Source organism: Mustelus asterias, chromosome 18 (genome assembly GCF_964213995.1).
Source record: "Mustelus asterias chromosome 18, sMusAst1.hap1.1, whole genome shotgun sequence".
Classification (NCBI taxonomy): domain Eukaryota; kingdom Metazoa; phylum Chordata; class Chondrichthyes; order Carcharhiniformes; family Triakidae; genus Mustelus; species Mustelus asterias.
Window position 1 is genome coordinate 28956689 of NC_135818.1, and position 20944 is coordinate 28977632.

At 47.7% G+C, this 20944-nt stretch overlaps 1 protein-coding gene across 16 annotated transcripts in view; it reads right to left on the minus strand.

The window, feature by feature from the left end:
* Positions 1-20944, minus strand: part of numb (NUMB endocytic adaptor protein) — a 250389-nt gene that overhangs the window by 32537 nt on the left and 196908 nt on the right. For all 16 annotated transcript variants that reach the window (XM_078233644.1, XM_078233656.1, XM_078233648.1 and 13 more), the window contains one exon: positions 19477-19551. In XM_078233644.1, the coding sequence (XP_078089770.1) occupies positions 19477-19551 (75 nt within the window). The remainder of the gene's footprint in view (positions 1-19476; positions 19552-20944) is intronic.

Consider the following 20944-nt stretch of genomic DNA (forward strand, 5'->3'; position numbering starts at 1 on the left):
TTTCTGCTATTAAGGTGCAAGTACATCAACTGAATATGTAGAGCTTGCTAGCATAAAACTAAATGCAACGGTTTAAAAAAAAAACTTGCATTTATACAGCACTTTTCATGACTACCAGATGTATCAAAGCGATTTACAGCCATGGAGTAAAGTTAAAGTTTATCTATTAGTCACAAGTAAGGCTTACATTAACACTGCAATGAAGTTCAGGTCGTCAAAGTTTCGGTAGGGGAACATGTGGCAAATAGTGACCACAACTCTGTTATCTTTAGGATAGTAATGGACAAGGACGAGTGTTATCCTAAGGGTAGAGTGCTAAATTGGGGGAAGGCTAACTATAACCGGATTTAGGCAGGAATTGGTGGCCGTTGATTGGGAGAGGCTGTTCGGGGGTAAGTCCACGTCTGGCATGTGGGAGTCTTTTAAGGAACAGTTGATAAGGCTGCAGGACAGGCATGTGCCTGTAAAAAGGAAGGATAGGAAAGGTAGGATTCGAGAGCCGTGGATAACCAGGGAAATTGAGGATCTGATCAAAAAGAAAAGAGAGGCGTACGTTAGATCCAGGCAACTGAAAACCGATGCAGCTCTGGAGGAATACAGAGAGAGTAGGAAAGAACTCAAACGGGGAGTTAGAAGGGCAAAAAGAGGTCACGAGATGTTCTTGGCAGGCAGGATTAAGGAGAATCCTAAGGCATTCTATTCATACGTTAGGAACAAAAGAGTTGTCAGGGAGAAAATCGGACCTCTCAGGGACAAAGGAGGGGAATTATGCTTAGAACCCAAGGGAATAGGGGAGATCCTAAATGAATACTTTGCATCGGTATTCACAAAGGAGAGGGACTTGTTGACTGGGAGTGTCTCAGAGGGAGGTGTTGACCCGTTAGAGAGAATCTCCATTACAAGGGAGGAAGTGTTAGGTTTTTTAGGTAACATTAAAACTGACAAATCCCCAGGGCCTGATGGGATCTATCCTAGACTGCTCAGGGAGACAAGAGATGTAATTGCTGGGCCTCTGACGGAAATCTTCGTCTCTTCATTGGACACAGGTGAGGTCCCTGAGGATAGCAAATGTGGTACCGTTATTTAAGAAGGGTAGCAGAGATAACCCGGATAATTATAGGCCAGTGAGCTTGACGTCGGTGGTAGGGAAGTTGTTGGAGAGGATTCTTAGAGACAGGATGTATGCGCATTTAGAACGGAACAATCTCATTAGTGACAGACAGCATGGTTTTGTAAGAGGGAGGTCGTGCCTTACAAATTTGGTGGAGTTTTTTGAGGAAGTGACAAAAACGGTTGATGAAGGGCCGTGGATGTCGTCTATATGGATTTCAGTAAGGCATTTGACAAAGTCCCACATGGCAGGTTGGTTAAGAAGGTTAAGGCTCATGGGATACAAGGAGAGGTGGCTAGATGGGTAGAAAACTGGCTTGGCCACAGGAGACAGAGGGTAACAGTCGAAGGGTCTTTTTCCAGCTGGTGGTCTGTGACCACTGGTGTTCCGCAGGGCTCTGTATTGGGACCACTGCTATTTGTGATATATATATATATAAATAAATGATTTGGAAGAAGGTGTAACTGGTGTTATCAGCAAGTTTGCTGGTATTGTTGGACAATACAGCAGGATATAGATAGGCTGGAAAATTGGGCGGAGAAATGGCAGATGGAATTTAATCCGGATAAATGCGAAGTGATGCATTTTGGAAGAACTAATGTAGGGGGGAGTTATACAACAAATGGCTGAGCCATCAAGAATATAGAAACACAGAGGGACCTAGGGTGCAAGTCCACAAATCCTTGAAGGTGGCAGCACAGGTGGAGAAGGTAGTGAAGAAGGCATATGGTATGCTTGCCTTTATAGGACGGGGTATAGAGTATAAAAGCTGGAGTCTGATGTTGCAGCTGTATAGAACGCTGGTTAGGCCACATTTGGAGTACTGCGTCCAGTTCTGGTCGCCGCACTACCAGAAGGGCGTGGAGGCTTTAGAGAGAGTGCAGGGAAGGTTTACCAGGATGTTGCCTGGTATGGAGGGTCTTAACTATGAGGAGAGATTGGGTAAACTGGGGTTGTTCTCCCTGGAAAGACGGAGAATGAGGGGAGACCTAATAGAGGTGTACAAAATTATGAAGGGTATAGATAGGGTGAACAGTGGGAAGCTTTTTCCCAGGTCAGAGGTGACGATCACGAGGGGTCACGGGCTCAAGCTGAGAGGGGCGAAGTATAACTCAGACATCAGAGGGACGTTTTTTACACAGAGGGTGGTGGGGGCCTGGAATGCTCTGCCAAGTAGGGTGGTGGAGGCAGACACGCTGGCATCGTTTAAGACTTACCTGGATAGTCACATGAGCAGTCTGGGAATGGAGGGATACAAACGAATGGTCTAGTTGGACCAATGAGCGGCACAGGCTTGGAGGGCCGAAGGGCCTGTTTCCTGTGCTGTACTGTTCTTTGTTCTTTGTACTGTGAAATTCTCCTAGTCGACACAGTCCATTGTTCGGGTCAATGCACTTAACCAGCACATCTTTCAGAATGTGGGAGGAAACTGGAGCACCCGCAGGACACCCACGCAGCCACGAGGAGAATGTGCAAACTCCACACAGACAGTGACCCAAGCTGGGAATCGAATCCGGGTCCCTGGTGCTGTGAAGCAGCAGTGCTAACAACTGTGTTACCATGTTGCCCCAAAATATCTGCTCTAGGTGCGGTTCGAACTCACAACGCCGGTGTAGCCTGCTGGCTGCACTGCTGTATAAGTTTTTTTTAATTAATTTGTGGGACATGGGCATCGCTGGCTGGCCAGCATTTATTGCCCATCCCTAGTTGCCCTTGAGAAAGTGGTGGTGTGCTGCCTTCTTGAATCGCTGCAGTCCATGTTCTGTGGGTTGACCCACAATGTTGTTAGGGAGTGAATTCCAGGATTTTGACCCAGCGACTGCGAAGGAATGGCGGTATATTTACAAGTCAGGATGGTGAGTGGTTTGGAGGGGAACTTGCAGGTGGTGGTGTTCCCATTTATCTGCTGTCTTTGTCCTTCTAGATGGAAGTGGTCGTTGATTTGGAAGGTGCTGTCTAAGGATCTTTGGTGAATTGCTGCAGTGCATCTTGCAGATAGCACACACTGCTGCTACTGAGCATCAGAGGTGGAGGGATTGAATGTTTGTAGATGTGGTGCCAATCAAGCGAGCTGCTTTGTCCTGGATAGTGTCACATACCACGCGCTAACTGATTGCGCCAGAAGAACACTGTTTATTTAGTTTGAGTAATTTAGAAGTGTAGACACTGCTGTAATGTACGAAATGCGACGGCCAATTTGCACATAGCAAGCTCCCACAAAGAGCAGTTTCTCTTTTAGTTTCAGATTCCAGCATCCGCAGTAATTTGCTTTTATCAAGAGCAGTGCAATAATGACCAGATAATTGTTTTTCAGATGTTGGTTGAGGGATAAATATTGGTCAAGGTATCAAGGGTAACAGCCATGCTCTTTTTCAAAATAGTGACATGGGATCTTTAACATCCACCTGAGAGAGCAGACCATGTCTTGGTTTAACACATTTAGAGCAACTGAAGGAATTACAGAAGGTTAATTATACGAAGTAATGAGGATTACAAGTTATACGTTTCAATACTTGAAAATAAATTTATCAGAACAAAACAAAAATAATAATGAGACCACAAACTATGTTGTTTACTCTTTACAAATTATATTGCTGTTTTGCAAATATCTGGGGAAATTTGCAGAAGTTTCTGAAAGTACACCTGTACTCATTGTTCACAGAAAGCATCAAAGAGACATGAGGGGAGGATGATTTATTTATTCAATTTTCTATTAACCCCAACTGGTTTAAATAAAGCCAAAAAACCACTGTTTAAATCAATGTCTGTGTTGCCACTCAGAATAAACATTGATGAACTAATTAACATATTTGAATCTGGAATTCTCTCAAAACATGGCTGAAGCTATGTCAAAAGCAGAAATTGATCGATTTTTATTGGGCGATCTTATGAAGGATTATAGAACCAAGGTGAGTAGAAGAGGTACAGATGAGCCACAGGCTAACTGAATGGTTGACCAAGTTTCAGGGGCTGAATGGTTTATTCCTGGTTCTGTGGTCCACTTTCACTCCTGCAAGCAATGTCTCAGTGATAACTCTCTCAAATCTGCATCAGAAGTTATGAATTCAGGTTCCCCTCGATACTTGAGCACATAATCCAGTGTGGTACTGGATTGGTCCAGTAAGGCTTCCAGTTTCAGAGATATAGACTTTATTTGTTCTCTCAGATGGATGTGAAAGGCCCCATGGCACTATTTCGAAGAGGAGCTGGGGAGTTTCCCCAGTGTCCTGGTCAATTTTTAACACTCAAACAAACAATATTACAAAAAAAATGATCTGATCATTATTTCCTTTGTGTTTGGTTGTGGAAGGCACTGTCTAAAGTCCTAAAAGATTCTATCAGGGTTGTTGCTCCTGAGATGTGAAAAATGGTAATGCAAATAAAACACATACATCAGCTAGTATGCACGCGCAGCAGTTTGGCTAAATGCTGCAGTTTTTCTTAAAACTCTGTTATTCAAATATGCAAAACTGAGAAAAATCCCAAATAGGTTTTCTGTCCAGGTCAATAATTAGGAAGGGACAGACGAAAGGGACATGACTCATTTTACCCCATTGTATAAACTGGGCATTGCCAAGCACAGGGAGGAGCAACTGAATAGTCAACAGTAAAAATCCAAAGGAACTCTGTAATATGAACATGGCAACACACACTGTTGTGTGAACAAACACTGTGCTAAAGACAGATAGGCAATCAAAACTGACACTCAATCTCCTATTTGAATGCCTGATGTTTCAGCTCGAATTTGTTTCAAGTCAACTTGATGTACTGTTTAACATCTCCGGAGGGCATCCGACAGCCAGTTTGCTGGAATAGTCAACAAATCCTGCAGACCAAGGTTATCAAGCAAAATGGTAATACCTGAGTGCACACTGATCAATATGTAAAGATATTAAATGTAGCTTATGTTCAGTCACCTGTAAATAACATTGTATATAGTCACCATAGATGTCTGGGTAGCTTCCTCTGACTGAAGGAGAATTCATTCTCTGAGTCAAATTTAATTGAGCTACTATATTTATAATATGTTTTATTACAGTTCTATTTTAGTTATTGTTTAAAACAGCACCTCATTTGGCTTCTGCAGAAGAACAGGGGCGGCACAGTAGCACAGTGGTTAGCACTGCTGCTTCACAGCTCCAGGGTCCCGGGTTCGATTCCCGGCTCGGGTCACTGTCTGTGTGGAGTTTGCACATTCTCCTCGTGTCTGCGTGGATTTCCTCCGGGTGCTCCGGTTTCCTCCCACAGTCCAAAGATGTGCGGGTTAGGTTGATTGGTCAGGTTAAAAATTGCCCCTTAGAGTCCTGGGATGTGTAGGTTAGAGGGATTAGCGGGTAAATATGTGGGGGTAGGGCCTGGGTGGGATTGTGGTCGGTGCAGACTCGATGGGCCGAATGGCCTCCTTCTGCACTGTAGGGTTTCTATGATTTCTTCTATGATAACCTCATGCTGCCAATGATAATTCATCACATACTTCCTGTTCTAAGGTCACGTATCCGTCTTATAACATTAAATTATTTATAAAGAATGAACTGAAGATCAATAGATAAGACATCATGGCTAGAACTTTCCTGCCATTCACACCCTGCCACCACTGCAAGCAAGGAAATTCTGGCCCATTTCTTTGAGAAATGGACTTTGGCTTCATAGATGAGTCACTAAGATGAAGACCATCCAATCAGCTGCCTCTGTTGTATCCCCAGCTTCCACAAGTCCACTTGGCGAAACTTCCTCTAATGCTACCCACCTGCTCTAGCCCTGAACTCATATCTTTTCGAGTTTCTCTCTCATCTCATGCTCGCTCTCAGCTCAATCCAGTTCATAAAATCCACCTTCTCCTTCAATCCAATTCTCACTAAACTACTGGACACCGAGCTTCCCCTCAGTCCCGATATTAACTAATATTGTTAATGATCCTTTCTTTTCAGGTGCCGTCCCTCTCTAAAATCTGCCATCATCGCCCTTCTCTTCAAAAAAAAACAACCATTCGCCCTAGCATCCTTGCTAACTACTGGCTGATCCTCGACCTCCCTTTCTTCTCCAAAGTTGCTAAATGCATTGTTTCCTTCTAAATCGATTCCCATATTCGCCACATCTCCATGTTGGAATTTCTCCAATCAGGTTTCCGCCCTGTCACAATGTCTAAACAGCTGTTAGCAAAGAAATAAATGAGATCCTATGTGATAGCGACAAAGGTAAACTTTCCTTCTTCGTCATTTTCTGCAGCCTCTGACAAGGTTGACCACACACCATCCTCTCCAAGATCGTTCTGCTGTCATCCAGCCGAGTGGGACTGCCCTCACATGCATCCATTCTTAGCTATCTAAACACAGTTAGAGTATTATTTGCAATGGCCTTCTTCCTACTCCTGCATCCAAAAGCATATCAATAGTTTTCACATGTACGCTGACAACACCTTGCTCTATCTCACTACCATCTCTCTCAACTCCTCCGTGTTAGTGAATTATCAGACTGTTTATCCAATATCCAGTACTGGATGAGCAAACATTTCCTCCAAATAAATATTGGGAAGACTGAAGCCAGTGTTTTTTTAAAGTTTATTTATTAATGACAAGTAAGGCTTACATTAACACTGCAATGACGTTACTTTGAAATTCCCCTAGTCGCCACATTCCAATGCCTGTTCGGATCAATGCACCAGCAAACCTTTCAGACTGTGGGAGGAAACCAGAGCACCCAGAGGAAACCAACGCAGACACGGAGAACGTGCAAACTCTACACAGAACAGTGACTCAAGCCAGGAATCGAACCTGGGTCCGTGGAACGTTGAGGCAGCAGTGCTAACCACTGTGCCACCATGCCGCCCCCAATGTTTCTGGTCCTTGGTCGAAAATTATTTCCCCTCGCCACTGACTCGATCCTTCTCCATGGACTAAGTCGATTAGATTAAGTCTATTCACAACCTTGGTGTCACACTTGACCCCGAGATGAGCTTATGGACTCGTATGTATCCCAGAATACTAAAGGAGGTCGCCATGGAAATAGCGGCTGTGTTGTTTGTCATCTTCCAAAATTCTATAGATTCTGAAACATTCCTGGCAGACTGGAAGGTGAGAAATCTAACTCCGCTATTTAAAAAAGGAGAGGAGATAAAAGGGAATTACAGGTTGGCCTACCATTAGTAGTAGGGATAATGTTAGAATCTATTATCAAGGATGTAATAATAAAATACTTAGAAAACATCAACAGGATTAGGCAATGTCAACATAGATTTATGAAAGGGAAATGACGTTTGACTCACCTACTGGAGATTTCTGAGAACATAACTAGTAAAACAGACATGGGTGACCCAGTTGATGTGGTATATTTGGATTTTCAGAAAGCTCTTGATAAAGTCCCACCTAAAGGGCCAATCATAGAATTCCTACAGTGAAGTAAGAGGCCATTCGGCCCATTGAGCCTGCGCCAACAACAATCCCACCCAGGCCCTATCCCCATAACCCCTCATATTTACCTTGCTAATTCCCTGGACACTAAGGGGCAATTTACCATGGCCAATCAACCTAATCCGCACATCTTTGGACAGTGGGAGGAAACCGGAGCACTAGGAGGAAACCCACGCAGATACGGGGAGAACGTGCAAACTCCACACAGTCACCCAAGGCCGGGTGAATTGAGGCCGGGTGAATTGAACCCGGGTCCCTGGCGCTGTGAAGCAGCAGTGCAAAATTAAAGCACATGGGAATGGGATAATATATCGGCATGGATTGAGAATTGGTTAGCAGATAGAAAAGAGAGTAGGAATAAATGGGACTTTTCCAAAGTGACAGGAAGTGACTAGTGAGGTCCTGCAGGGATAAGTGCTTGGGGCCCACCGATTCACAATATACATCAATGATTTGGATGATGGAATCAAATGTAATATTTCCAAGTTTGATGATACAAAACTTGGTGAGAATATGAATGGTGAGGAGGATGTTAAGAGGCTTCAAGGTGATTTAGATAAGTTGAGTGAGTGACTTGGGTGAATACATGGCAGATGCAGTATAACATGGATAAAGGTGAAGGTATCCATTTCAGATGGAGAAACAGAATGGCAGAGTATTATTTAAATGGTGACAGATCGGGAAATGTTGACACATAAAGGAACTTGTGTGCTCATTTAAAGTAAACATGCAGGTAGGTTGAACTTCATTGCAAGAGGACTTGCATACAGGAGCAAGGATATCTTATTGCAGCTGTACAGGGCCTTGGTGAGGCCACACCTGAAGCACTGTATGCAGTTTTGGACTCCTTATCCAAGAAAGGATCTATTTGCTATAGAGGGAGTACAGCTAAGGTTCACCAGACTGATTCCTGGGACGGCAGGATTGTCATATGAGGAGCGATTAGGTCAACTGGCCTGTATTCACTAGGATTTGGAAGAACGAGAAGTGATCTAATTGAAACAAATAAAATTCTGACAGGGTTGGACGGGGTAGTGGTGGCGTCTAGAACAAGGGGTCACAGTCTCAGGATACAGTATAGGCCATTTCGGACTGAGATGAGGAGAAACCTCTTCACTCAGTGGGTGTTGAACCTATGGAGGCGAAGTAATTAAAAATATTTAAGAAATAAGTAGATTCCTAGACTCTAAAGACATCAAAGGGTATGGGGAGAGTGTGGCATGGAGTTAGAGGGTCAACCATGGATCATACCGAATGGCTGAGCACGCTCGAAGGGATAAATGACTTATTCCTGCTCTTATTTTCTATGTATACACACCGTCATTAAGACCATCTACTTTCACCGTTACAACATCATCTGATTTCCCCCATCTCAGTTGATCTGTATTACAGTTCCCGACAATGCAGAAAGAGGCCATTCGGCCCATCAAGTCTGCACCAACAACAATCCCACCCAGACCCTCTTCCCATAATCCCATGTATTTACCCTACTAATCTCCCTGACACTAAGGGCCAATTTGAACATGACCAATCAACCTAACCTGGAAATCTTTGGACTGTGGAAGCACCCAGACCAGAGCACCCAGAGGGGACATGCACAGACATGCGCGCATGCACACTCCTCCCCACATCACGCGCACGAACACTCTTCCCCCCCCTCACGCGCACGCACACTCCTCCCCCCCTCACACGCACTCCTCCCCCCCTCACGCGCACGCACACTCCTCCCCCCCTCACACGCACTCCTCCCCCCCTCACACGCACGCACACTCCTCCCCCCCTCACACGCACTCCTCCCCCTCACGCGCATGCACACTCCTCCCCCCCCATCACGCGCACGCACACTCCTCCCTCCCTCTCACGCACACACACTCCTCCCTCTCTCACATACACACACGGGGAGAATGTGCAAACTCCACCCAGTTACCCAAGGTTGGAATTGAACCTGGGTCCCTAGTGCTGTGAGCCAGCAATGCTAATTACTGTGCCATTGTGCCGCCCAAGCCCTGCATTTGATATCCACCCCATACACCCAACCCCCCACTCAACGAAGCACCCCATCCCCAATGGTATTCCCCATCCTCCATCCACAGAAGATTCCCCATCCCCCGACCTCAACCCCAACCCAACTCCACCATTGACCTGATGTCTGACTCCCCCCAACCCCCATCCTAATGTCAGAACCCCAAACCCCTTTGATGTCCGATTCCCTCACCCCCAATATCAGAACCGACCCCCTACCCCTCAGCTCTGACGAAGTGTCATCTGTTTTACCTGCTACGCTCCTTGCATTGAAGTATAAGCACTCCAGACCCCCAGGCTCAGTGAGGTCGTCCTCCCCCAGAGTGCTCTTCTTCTTTGCCAGCCTTGTCCCAGCCCCAAGCTCGTCCCCAGCCACCACACTTGTAGACCTAATAGTTTGATCCCCACCCCCCTGCCATACTAGTTTACAAAGGAGGAAGTGTTAGGTTTGTTAGAGAATATAAAGACTGACAAATCCCCAGGGCCTGATGGAATCTATCCAAGGCTGCTCAGGGAGACGAGAGGTGAAATCGTTGGGCCTCTGACGCAAATCTTTGTCTCGTCACTGGACACAGGTGAGGTCCCAGAGGATTGGAGGATAGCCAATGTGGTCCCGTTATTTAAGAAGGGTAGGAAGGATAACCCGGGTAATTATAGGCCGGTGAGCTTGACGTCCGTGGTGGGGAAGTTGTTGGAGAAGATTCTTAAAGATAGGATGTATGCGCATTTAGAAAGGAATAAACTCATTAACGATAGTCAACATGGTTTTGTGAGGGGGAGGTCATGCCTCACGAACCTGGTGGTGTTTTTTGAAGAAGTGACCAAAATGGTTGACGAAGGAAGGGCCGTGGATGTTGTCTATATGGATTTTAGTAAAGCATTTGACAAAGTCCCTCATGGTAGGCTAGTGAAAAAGGTTGGATCCCATGGGATAAAGGGGGAGGTGGCTAGATGGGTGGAGAACTGGCTTGGTCATAGAAGACAGAGGGTGGTAGTGGAAGGGTCTTTTTCCGGCTGGAGGCCTGTGACTAGTGGTGTTCCGCAGGGCTCTGTATTGGGACCTCTGCTGTTTGTGATTTATATAAATGATCTGGAAGAAGGAGTAACTGGGGTGATCAGTAAGTTTGCGGACGACACAAAACTGGCAGGACTTGCAGATAGTGAGGAACATTGTCAGAGGCTACAGAAGGATATAGATAGGCTGGAAATTTGGGCAAGGAAATGGCAGATGGAGTTCAATCCTGATAAATGCGAAGTGATGCATTTTGGTGGGAATAATGTAGGGAGGAGCTACACGATAAATGGAAGAACCATAAAGGGTGTAGAGACGCAGAGGGACCTGGGTGTGCAAGTCCACAGATCTTTGAAGGTGACGTCACAGGTGGAGAAGGTGGTGAAGAAGGCATATGGCATGCTTGCCTTTATAGGACGGGGCATAGAGTATAAAAGTTGGGGTCTGATGTTGCAGATGTATAGAACGTTGGTTCGGCCGCATTTGGAATACTGCGTCCAGTTCTGGTCGCCACACTACCAGAAGGACGTGGAGGCTTTGGAGAGAGTACAGAGGAGGTTTACCAGGATGTTGCCTGGTATGGAGGGGCTTGGTTATGAGGAGAGATGGGGGAAACTGGGGTTGTTCTCCTTGGAAAGACGGAGGATGAGGGGAGACTTAATAGAGGTGTATAAAATTATGAAAGGCGTAGATAGGGTGAACGGTGGGAAGCTTTTCCCCGGGTCGGTGGTGACGTTCACGAGGGGTCATAGGTTCAAGGTGAAGGGGGGGAGGTTTAACACAGATATCAGAAGGACATATTTCACACAGAGGGTCGTGGGGGCCTGGAATGTGTTGCCGGGCAAGGTGGTGGAGGCGGACACACTGGGAACGTTTAAGACTTATCTAGACAGCTATATGAACGGAGTGGGAATGGAGGGATACAAAAGAGTGGTCTAGTTTGGACCAGGGAGCGGCGCGGGCTAATTGTTCCTGGTTTCTCGTTTCAAGGCTTCATTCTACGATCATCTTGCTGGTGCCAGTACAGAGTGAGACTGCGGATAGTTGGGAACCTGTCTCGGGGGCAGGGAATTCATATGGTGTTCGTGGAAGTGGAAATGACTAGGGTTGGGAAGCATTTTCCGATCGGGGCCATTGTGATCTCCTGGACTCGTTTCGATCGCCTCAGGGGGTCGGAGAGGAATTTCCCAGATTTTTTTTTCCCCATATTGGCCCTGGGGTTTTTCACTCTGGGTTTTCGCCTCTCCCTGGAGATCACATGGTCTGGAATGGGGGGGTGGGGGTAAGTTAATAGGTTGTAATGAACAAAGCATCATAGCTGTGAGGGACAGCTCGGTGGATAGGATATTGGTATGTAGATAGGCTGGAAAATTGGGCGGGGATCCTGGATTCAGAATTCAATCCTGGACCGGGGAGCGGCGCGGGCTTGGAGGGCCGAAGGGCCTGTTCCTGTGCTGTATTGTTCTTTGTTCAGAGCATTGGCTCTACTCTCTCTCCACAGATGCTGTCAGACCTGTTGAGTTTTTCTAGCTTTTCTATTTCAGATTCCAGCATCTGCAGTATTTTGCCTTTACCCTACCCTCCACATCCTTATTACCTAATCATCTGCACTGAAGATGCTCGGGCCCTCTACTCACAAGCAGCATGACTGGTTCGATGAGAACGATGAGGAGATACAGGCTCTACTTGTTGAAAAGCACCATCTTCATCGTGCCTGTCAGAACGACCCATCATCAGCTGCCAAGAAAAACGTCTTTACCAGTGCTCGCAGGACAGTCCAGAATAAACTGTGTAAAATGCAGGATGTCTGGCTGAGCGCCAAGGCAGATGAAATACAGGGGTACGCTGACATAAATGACTTGAAACGGTTCTATGAAGCCCTCAACACTCTCTACGGACCTCGATCTCTCGGGAGTTCCCCCTCCGGAGTACAGATGGTACAACTCTCATTACAGAGAGGGCTCAGATCCTGCAGAGATGGGCTGAACACTTTGAAGCTGTCCTCAACCGACTGTCATCTATTAACGATGAGGCGATAGACAGGATTCCCCAGGTTGATATCAACAGCGCCATGGATGACCCACCGGTCATAGCCGAAGTCACGAAAACTGTTAGCCAGCTATCTAGTGGCAAAGCCCCAGGGGCAGAAGCCAGACCCGCAGAGATCTACAAAGCTGCTGGTCCTGTACTTATCGAGAAGCTCACCGAGTTGTTCCAGTCCTTTTGGAAGCAAGGATCCATTCCTCAGGAACTTAAAGATGCTTTCATCGTACACCTCCACAAGATGAAGGGCAATCGGCAAGTATGCGACCACCATCGAGGAATCTCGCTGCTCTCCATCGCAGGAAAAACCCTCGCAAGAGTCCTGCTAAATCGTCTGGTCACTCATCTGGAGCTGGGCCTGCTTCCAGAGTCACAGTGTGGCTTCCGCAAAGGTCGCGGGACTATTGACATGATTTTTGCCGCACGCCAACTTCAGGAGAAGTGTCAGGAGCAGAATCACAAACTCTACACAATCTTTGTTGACCTCGCGAAAGCCTTCGACACTGTCAGCCGACAAGGCCTGTGGAGGATCATGTCAAAGTTCGGCTGCCCTCCCAAATTCATTCAGATGGTACGCCAGTTCCATGATGGCCAGAGTACTGGACGGCGGAGAATGCTCTGAGGCATTCCCAGTCACCAATGGTGTCAAACAGGGCTGTGTGCTCGCACCCATACTGTTCAGCATGATGTTTACTGCCATGCTGAATGATGCCTTCCAGGACAGTGTTGCTGGAATCAGCCTCAAGTACAGAGTGGATGGGAAGCTCTTCAACCGGAGGAGACTTCAAGCTATTACCAAAGTGAAGGAGACTGTTCTGAGAGGCTTCCTCTTTGCCGATGATTGCACCCTGTATACTGGCTCAGAAAGAAGTTTAACAACACCAGGTTAAAGTCCAACAGGTTTATTTGGTAGCAAAAGCCACAAGCTTTTGGAGCTTTAAGCCCCTTCTTCAGGTGAGTGGGAATTCTGTTCACAAACAGGGCATACAGAGACACAAACTCAATTTACAGAATAATGGTTGGAATGCGAATACTTACAGCTAATCAAGTCTTTAAGATGCAAACAATGTGAGTGGAGAGAGCATTAAGACAGGTTAAAGAGATGTGTATCGTCTCCAGACAGAACAGCCAGTGAGACTCTGCAGGTCCAGGCAAGCTGTGGGGATTACAGATAGTGCAACATGAACCCAATATCCCAGTTGAGGCCGTCCTCATGTGTGCGGAACGTGGCTATCAGTTTCTGCTCAGCAACTCTGTGCCGTTGTGTGTCGTGAAGGCCGCCTTGGAGAATGCTTACCCGAAGGTCAGAGGCCGAATGCCCGTGACCGCAGAAGTGCTCCCCAACAGGAAGAGAACAGTCTTGCCTGGTGAATGTCGAGCGGTGTTCATTCATCCGTTGTCGCAGCGTCTGCATGGTTTCCCCAATGTACCATGCCTCGGGACATCCTTTCCTGCAGGGTATCAGGTAGACAACGTTGGCCAAGTTGCAAGAGTACGTACCGTGTACCTGGTGGATGGTGTTCTCACGTGAGATGATGGCATCTGTGCTGATGATCCGGCACGTCTTGCAGAGGTTGCTGTGGCAGGGTTGTGTGGTGTCGTGGTCACTGTTCTCCTGAAGGCTGGGTAGTTTGCTGCGGACAATGGTCTGTTTGAGGTTGTGCGGTTGTTTGAAGGCAAGAAGTGGGGTGTGGGGATGGCCTTGGCGAGATGTTCGTCTTCATCAATGACATGTTGAAGGCTCCGGAGGAGATGCCGTAGCTTCTCTGCTCCGGGGAAGTACTGGACGACGAAGGGTACTCTGTCCACCGTGTCCCGTGTCTACTGGCTCAGAGCCAGAGATGCAAGTCGGTATGGACAAATTTTCCACGGCTTGTGACACCTTTGGACTCACCATCAACATTAAAAAGACCGAAGTCATGCACCAGCCTGCTCCTCATGCACCGTACACAGAACCCATAATCACAATCAAAGGGCAGAAACTACAGGCAGTGGACCAGTTCACTTATCTTGTCAGTACCCTCTCCCGAGCAGTGACCATTGATACAGAAGTTAACTGCAGAATAGCAAAGGCAAGTTCTGCTTTCGGTAGACTGCGTTCCACTGTATGGGAATGTCGAGGAATCAGCCCAGCAACAAAACTGAAGGTCTACAGCACCGTGGTACTCACTGTGTGGAGTTTGCACATTCTCCTCGTGTCTGCGTGGGTTTACTCTGGGTGCTCCGGTTTCCTCCCACAGTCCAAAGATGTGCGGGTTAGGTTGACTGGCCAGGTTAAAAATTGCCCCTTAGAGTCCTGGGATGCGTAGGTTAGAGGGATTAGCGGGTTAATATGTGGGGGTAGGGCCTGGGTGGGATTGTGGTCGGTGCAGACTCGATGGGCCGAATGGCCTCCTTCTGCACTGTAGGGTTTCTATGATTTCTATGATTACCCTCCTGTATGCCTGTGAAACATGGACTGTGTGTCGAAGGCATGCAAGACAGCTCAATCATTTCCACATGACTTGTCTTCGCAGAATATGACACATCAGATGGCAAGACAAAGTACCAGACACTGAAGTTCTCTCTAGAGCAAGTCTACCATCAGTCCACACACGGCTGATGAGAGCACAGACCCGGTGGGCAGGTCATGTCATCCGTATGCCGGACGAGCACATACCCAAGCAGCTCCTTTTTGGGAACTCTCTGCTGGAAGACGCTCGCATGGAGGGCAGAAGAAACATTACAAAGACACACTCAAGGCCTCCCTGAAGTCGCTTGACATAGACACGACCACCTGGGAAACGCTGGCACAAAACCGCCCTACCTGGTTCTGTCTCATCCACAAGGGCTGTCAAGCTTATGAAGCAAGGTGCAATGCTGAAGCACAACTTAAGCGCGAGCTGCGCAAGTCCAGAGCCACCAGCGCAACAACTACAGCGCCTACACAAGTTTGCCCAATATGTGCCAGGACATTCCGTGCCCGAATTGGCCTGATCAGTCATCTTCGGACACACCGCATCCAGCCTCATAATGACTAATGGTGTCGAGGTCCTCATCGACGACGATGGACGAACAACAACAACCTAATCCGTGGCCTGTTATTTTCAATGGGATATTTAAACTCACCTGCTTTATGGCAGCTAGCTCCATAAAAAAGGGGATTTGTCCACCTTCGCTCTCCTTCTTTTACACTTCACCAGTGGAGCCAGGCATCTGATGCACTGTCTGAATCGCACCCGGCTTGATCAGGAAGGTCGGGCAGACAGGTACTTAAGAATTTAAGCGCAAGTAAGTCGGTAGGGAGAAGGAAGTTATGGGCCTGGAGGTCATCCAAAACTCTGTTGCCTGTGTCATACCATGTTCCACTCACCCTTCTGTTCTGCACTGGCTGCCAGTTATCCAATGTCTTAATTTTTAAAATACTCATCCTTGTTTTCAAATCCTTCCATGGTCAGACACTCCTCTCCCTATCCCTATACTCATCTCCGCCTCTTATCCCTATAATTATCCCCTCCTCTAATTTTAGCATCTTGAATATCCCCAATTTTAATCACTTTTGGTTGCCTAGATCTGAAATAGTCACTCTAAACCTTCCATCTCATACCTTGGTTTCCTCCTTTAAGACACGGCATGGATTTATGAAAGGGAAATCATGCGTGACAAATCTACTGGAATTCTTTGAGGATGTAACTAGTAGAGTTCATGAGGAGGAGCCAGTGGACTTGGTTTATTTGGACTTTCAGAAGGCTTTCAACAAAGTTCCACACAAGAGATTAGCATGTAAAATTTAAATACATGGGATTGAGGTAGTGTATTGAGATGGGTAAAAAACTGGTTGGCAGACAGGAATCATGGTAAGAATAAATGTATCTTTTTCCGAATGGCAGGCAGTGACTAGTGGGGTACCAAAGGAATCAATGCAAAGATTCCAGCTATTCCAGCTATATTAGTGATTTAGATGAGGGGTCTAAATGTATTATCTCCAAAGCTGGGTGGGAGAGTGAGCTGTGAGAAGGATGCAGCGATGTTTCAATGTGATTTGGACAAGCTGAGTGGGCAAATGCATGGCAGATGGAGTAATGTGGATAAATGTGGCAAAAACCTGAAGGCGGATAGATACTGAATGTCCACAAATTGAGAGAGAGGAATGTGCAACTAAACCTGGGTGTCCTCATACACCAGTCACTGAAGGTAAGCATTAAAGAATATAAATAGTATGTTGGCCTTCATAGTGAGAGGATTCGAGTGCAGGAGCAGGGATGCCTTGCTGCAGTTATACAGGGCCTTAGTGAGGCCATACCTGGAATACCGCGTGCAGTTTTGATCCCCTTATCAGGGGATAAGTTCTTGCTTTAGAGGGAGTGCAGAGTAAGTTGACCAGACTGATTCCTGGGATGGCGAGACTGATGTATGAGGAGAGATTGAGTCAGTTAGGATCATATCCACTGGAGTATAGACGAATTGGGGGGATCTCATGGAAACCTATAAAATTCTAATAGGACTAGACAGGGTAGATGCAGGAAGGATATTGGTGATGGTGGGGGGAGTCTAGAAACAGGGGTCTCAAGGGGTAAATCTTTTAGGACTAAGATGATGAAATTTCTTCACCCAGATGGTGGTGAGAACAAAGAACAATACAGCAAAGGAACAGGCCCTTCGGCTCACCAAGCCTGTGCCAATTCGTAATCCTTATTTAGATTCACTACTTATTGTACCGTATTGCTCATAAGCGGTTTCTATCCTTCTGTTCGCATCCCGTTCGATGGCCGCTCCCTCAGCACCTCTCCCTCGCTGCGGCCGCTCACTCAGCCCTTCTCCCTCACTGTAGCTGCTCCCTCAGCCCTTCTCCATCGCTGCGGCCGCTCCCTCAGCACTTCTCCCTCGCTGCGGCCGCTCCCTCAGCCCTTCTCCCTCGCTGTAGCTGCTCCCTCAGCCCTTCTCCATCGCTGCGGCCGCTCCCTCAGCCCTTCTCCCTCACTGCGGTCGCTCCCTCAGCCCTTCCCCCTCGCTGCGGTCGCTCCCTCAGCCCTTCCCCCTCACTGCGGTCGCTCCCTCAGCCCTTCCCCCTCACTGCGGTCGCTCCCTCAGCCCTTACCCCTCGCTGCGGTCGCTCCCTCAGTCCTTCCCCCTCGCTGCGGCCGCTCCCTCAGCCCTTCCCCCTCGCTGCGGCCGCTCCCTCAGCCCTTCTCCCTCGCTGCGGCCGCTCCCTCAGCCCTTCTCCCTCGCTGCGGCCGCTCCCTCAGCCCTTCTCCCTCGCTGAGGCCGCTCCCTCAGCCCTTCTCCCTCGCTGCGGCCGCTCCCTCAGCCCTTCCCCCTCGCTGAGGACGCTCCCTCAGCCCTTCCCCCTCGCTGAGGACGCTCCCTCAGCCCTTCTCCCTCGCTGTAACCACTCCCTCAACACTGCTCTCACTGCAGCCATTTCCTCAGCCCTTCTCCCTCGCTGCGGCCGCTCCCTCAGCCCTTCCCCCTCGCTGCGGCCGCTCCCTCAGCCCTTCTCCCTCGCTGCGGTCGCTCCCTCAGCCCTTCTCCCTCGCTGCGGCCGCTCCCTCAGCACTTCTCCCTCGCTGCGGCCGCTCCCTCAGCACTTCTCCCTCGCTGCAGCCGCTCCCTCAGCCCTTCTCCCTCGCTGCGGCCGCTCCCTCAGCCCTTCTCCCTCGCTGCGGTCGCTCCCTCAGCCCTTCTCCCTCGCTGCGGCCGCTCCCTCAGCACTTCTCCCTCGCTGCGGCCGCTCCCTCAGCACTTCTCCCTCGCTGCGGCCGCTCCCTCAGCACTTCTCCCTCGCTGCGGCCGCTCCCTCAGCACTTCTCCCTCGCTGCGGCCGCTCCCTCAGCCCTTCTCCCTCGCTGCGGCCGCTCCCTCAGCACTTCTCCCTCGCTGCGGCCGCTCCCTCAGCACTTCTCCCTCGCTGCGGCCGCTCCCTCAGCCCTTCTCCCTTGCTGCGGCCGCTCCCTCAGCCCTTCCCCCTCGCTGCGGCCGCTTCCTCAGCCCTTCCCCCTCGCTGCGGCCGCTCCCTCAGCCTTTCTCCCTCGCTGCGGCCGCTCCCTCAGCCCTTCCCCCTCGCTGCGGCCGCTCCCTCAGCCCTTCCCCCTCGCTGCGGCCGCTCCCTCAGCCCTTCCCCCTCGCTGCGGCCGCTCCCTCAGCCCTTCTCCCTCGCTGCGGCCGCTCCCTCAGCCCTTCCCCCTCGCTGCGGCCGCTCCCTCAGCACTTCTCCCTCGCTGTAGCTGCTCCCTCAGCCCTTCCCCCTCGCTGTAGTCATTCCCTCAACAATTCTCTCTTGCTGTAGCCACTCCCTCAATACTTCTCCATGCTTCACCAGCTCCTCGTCATTGCTCCAGTCCTCAGGCTGAGCACTGCTACTCGTCTTTCCACTACTCCTACAATCACAGACTGTTTCTCTCCTAAGTTTCCTGCTGATAGGCTCATCACTGAGCCTATTCACAGATAATGTGGTAATCAGCCAGCCTGTGATTGGAGGAGCAGAACAGAATCTGCCACTTACGCTTACTAGTACTTGTGTGCATTTTGAACATTGGTTTGCAGACATGATAAAGTCCTGTGGTGAGCCAGACCCTGACTCACGTTGGACAATCATAGTGTATATAATATTGTCATAATTCATTAACTAAACCAGCAGTGCAATTTCAAAATTTCATTTTCTCCACTCCTATAACTCTAAGCCAAAACATCACGACAATGCTCCTGCAATGAGTGCCAGAGGAAAATTAATAATTTGATGCGTGTTAAAAAATTTGGAAAATAAACTATGTTGTAACTTTAAAGAGCCACAAGATAAAGAATGTTGACAATTACTTCACAAAATGACAAACCAATGCCAAAATAAAGTTTTGCAAAAATCAGAACTAATCATGGTACAGAAGCAAACAGAATAGTAAACTGACCTTCGTTTTCTCATCCACCACACGCAGTCCATCTGCTGACACCCACAACAAAGCCTTAACTGGCTTCTTCCCAGTCTTAAAAGGGAAAAAAATGCACAGATTTAGTTAAACAGTTTAATGAACCAATGTATTCAAAGGGGAAAGTCAGCAGAACCATAAGCAGGAATAGCAGTGAGGGAGATCAGATTCCATTGCCAAATAACCCAGCACACAGAGCAGCTGAACACCATAGCTTCAAGGCACTGAAGGAAGAAAAGGAAACCCACACCATTAAACACACACAGCACTGATCTCACTATTATTAAACCAGAGCAAAAAATAAACTGGAAGTTTGGGTAAACTGCCTCTTAAGGAGTTACACCACTAATATGGCTGGCAGTTTTTCTGCCACTGGGGAAACAACCTGGTTTTAAACACTGCTCAACACTTAAGTTAATTTAGCTTTAAGGTTGATTCTGCAATTTAAAAGCATTTCTAAAGTTTAGCTCAACTACATGAGAAAGGAACATTACTCACCATCTGACAGCAAGTCAGACAAAAAGACTTCTATTCATGGTCTCCTGTTGCAATTGGTAAATTCAATTTTCATAACATCCCTTTAAGCCCTGATAACATGCAGCCTTATACGCGCAAATATTTTCACAACATCTCTTCAAACATTCACACACTCATTGGAACCCTAACCTAACAGTATCAGCCATCCAGTGGAAAAATAGTGCTATTATTGCCAAAGTATCTTTCAAAGTATGGCAACGAAAATAATTTGCAAGTAAGTTAATGAATACAAGAAAAATTCAAATCAAGAAATCTAATGAGCTTATGAATTTTATGAGAGTCCTAAGACTCTAAGATGTTTTAAACACATCTACACTATACAGTCCATTGCATGAAGGGTCAGTGTTCAGAGATGAAAGGTGGGAGAGATTATATATGTACACTCTCTTTCTGAGTAACAAAATTACTAAAGTGAGAAATATTTCAGTTCAGGGCTTCCCATCATTAGGTAATGAATGGAGAAGTATAAATGACCTCACTTGTGTATGCTAAGAAAGGGGACCAAAACAAGCTATTTGGGAGAATTCATATCAACCAAAGTATGACTTTACTAACGAAATTGATCCTTTGCAAAGACTATGTACTGAAAGGAGAAGCCTGTCGACACTGGAGAGACAAAGCCACAACTACACAGAAGCAGCGTGCATTCTGCTTGAGAAGCTATTTCAATTCAATTGAGAAAAACTGTTTTCAACTATGTTTTCCCTGCTTCTGATCTGGTTTTGCGTCGACAAGCTGTGGTCCCAAGCCTAAGAAACATGCCATCTAACTTAATTCAGGACAATGGGGTGAATATGCACAGCACAATTGCTTTGCGGAATCCTATTCTGGCAGGAGTCTCCACTTTGAAAAAGGCAAATTTGTAACAGAACAAGAAGTGGGGAAATATTCAGATAATAACACACAGAGAAAT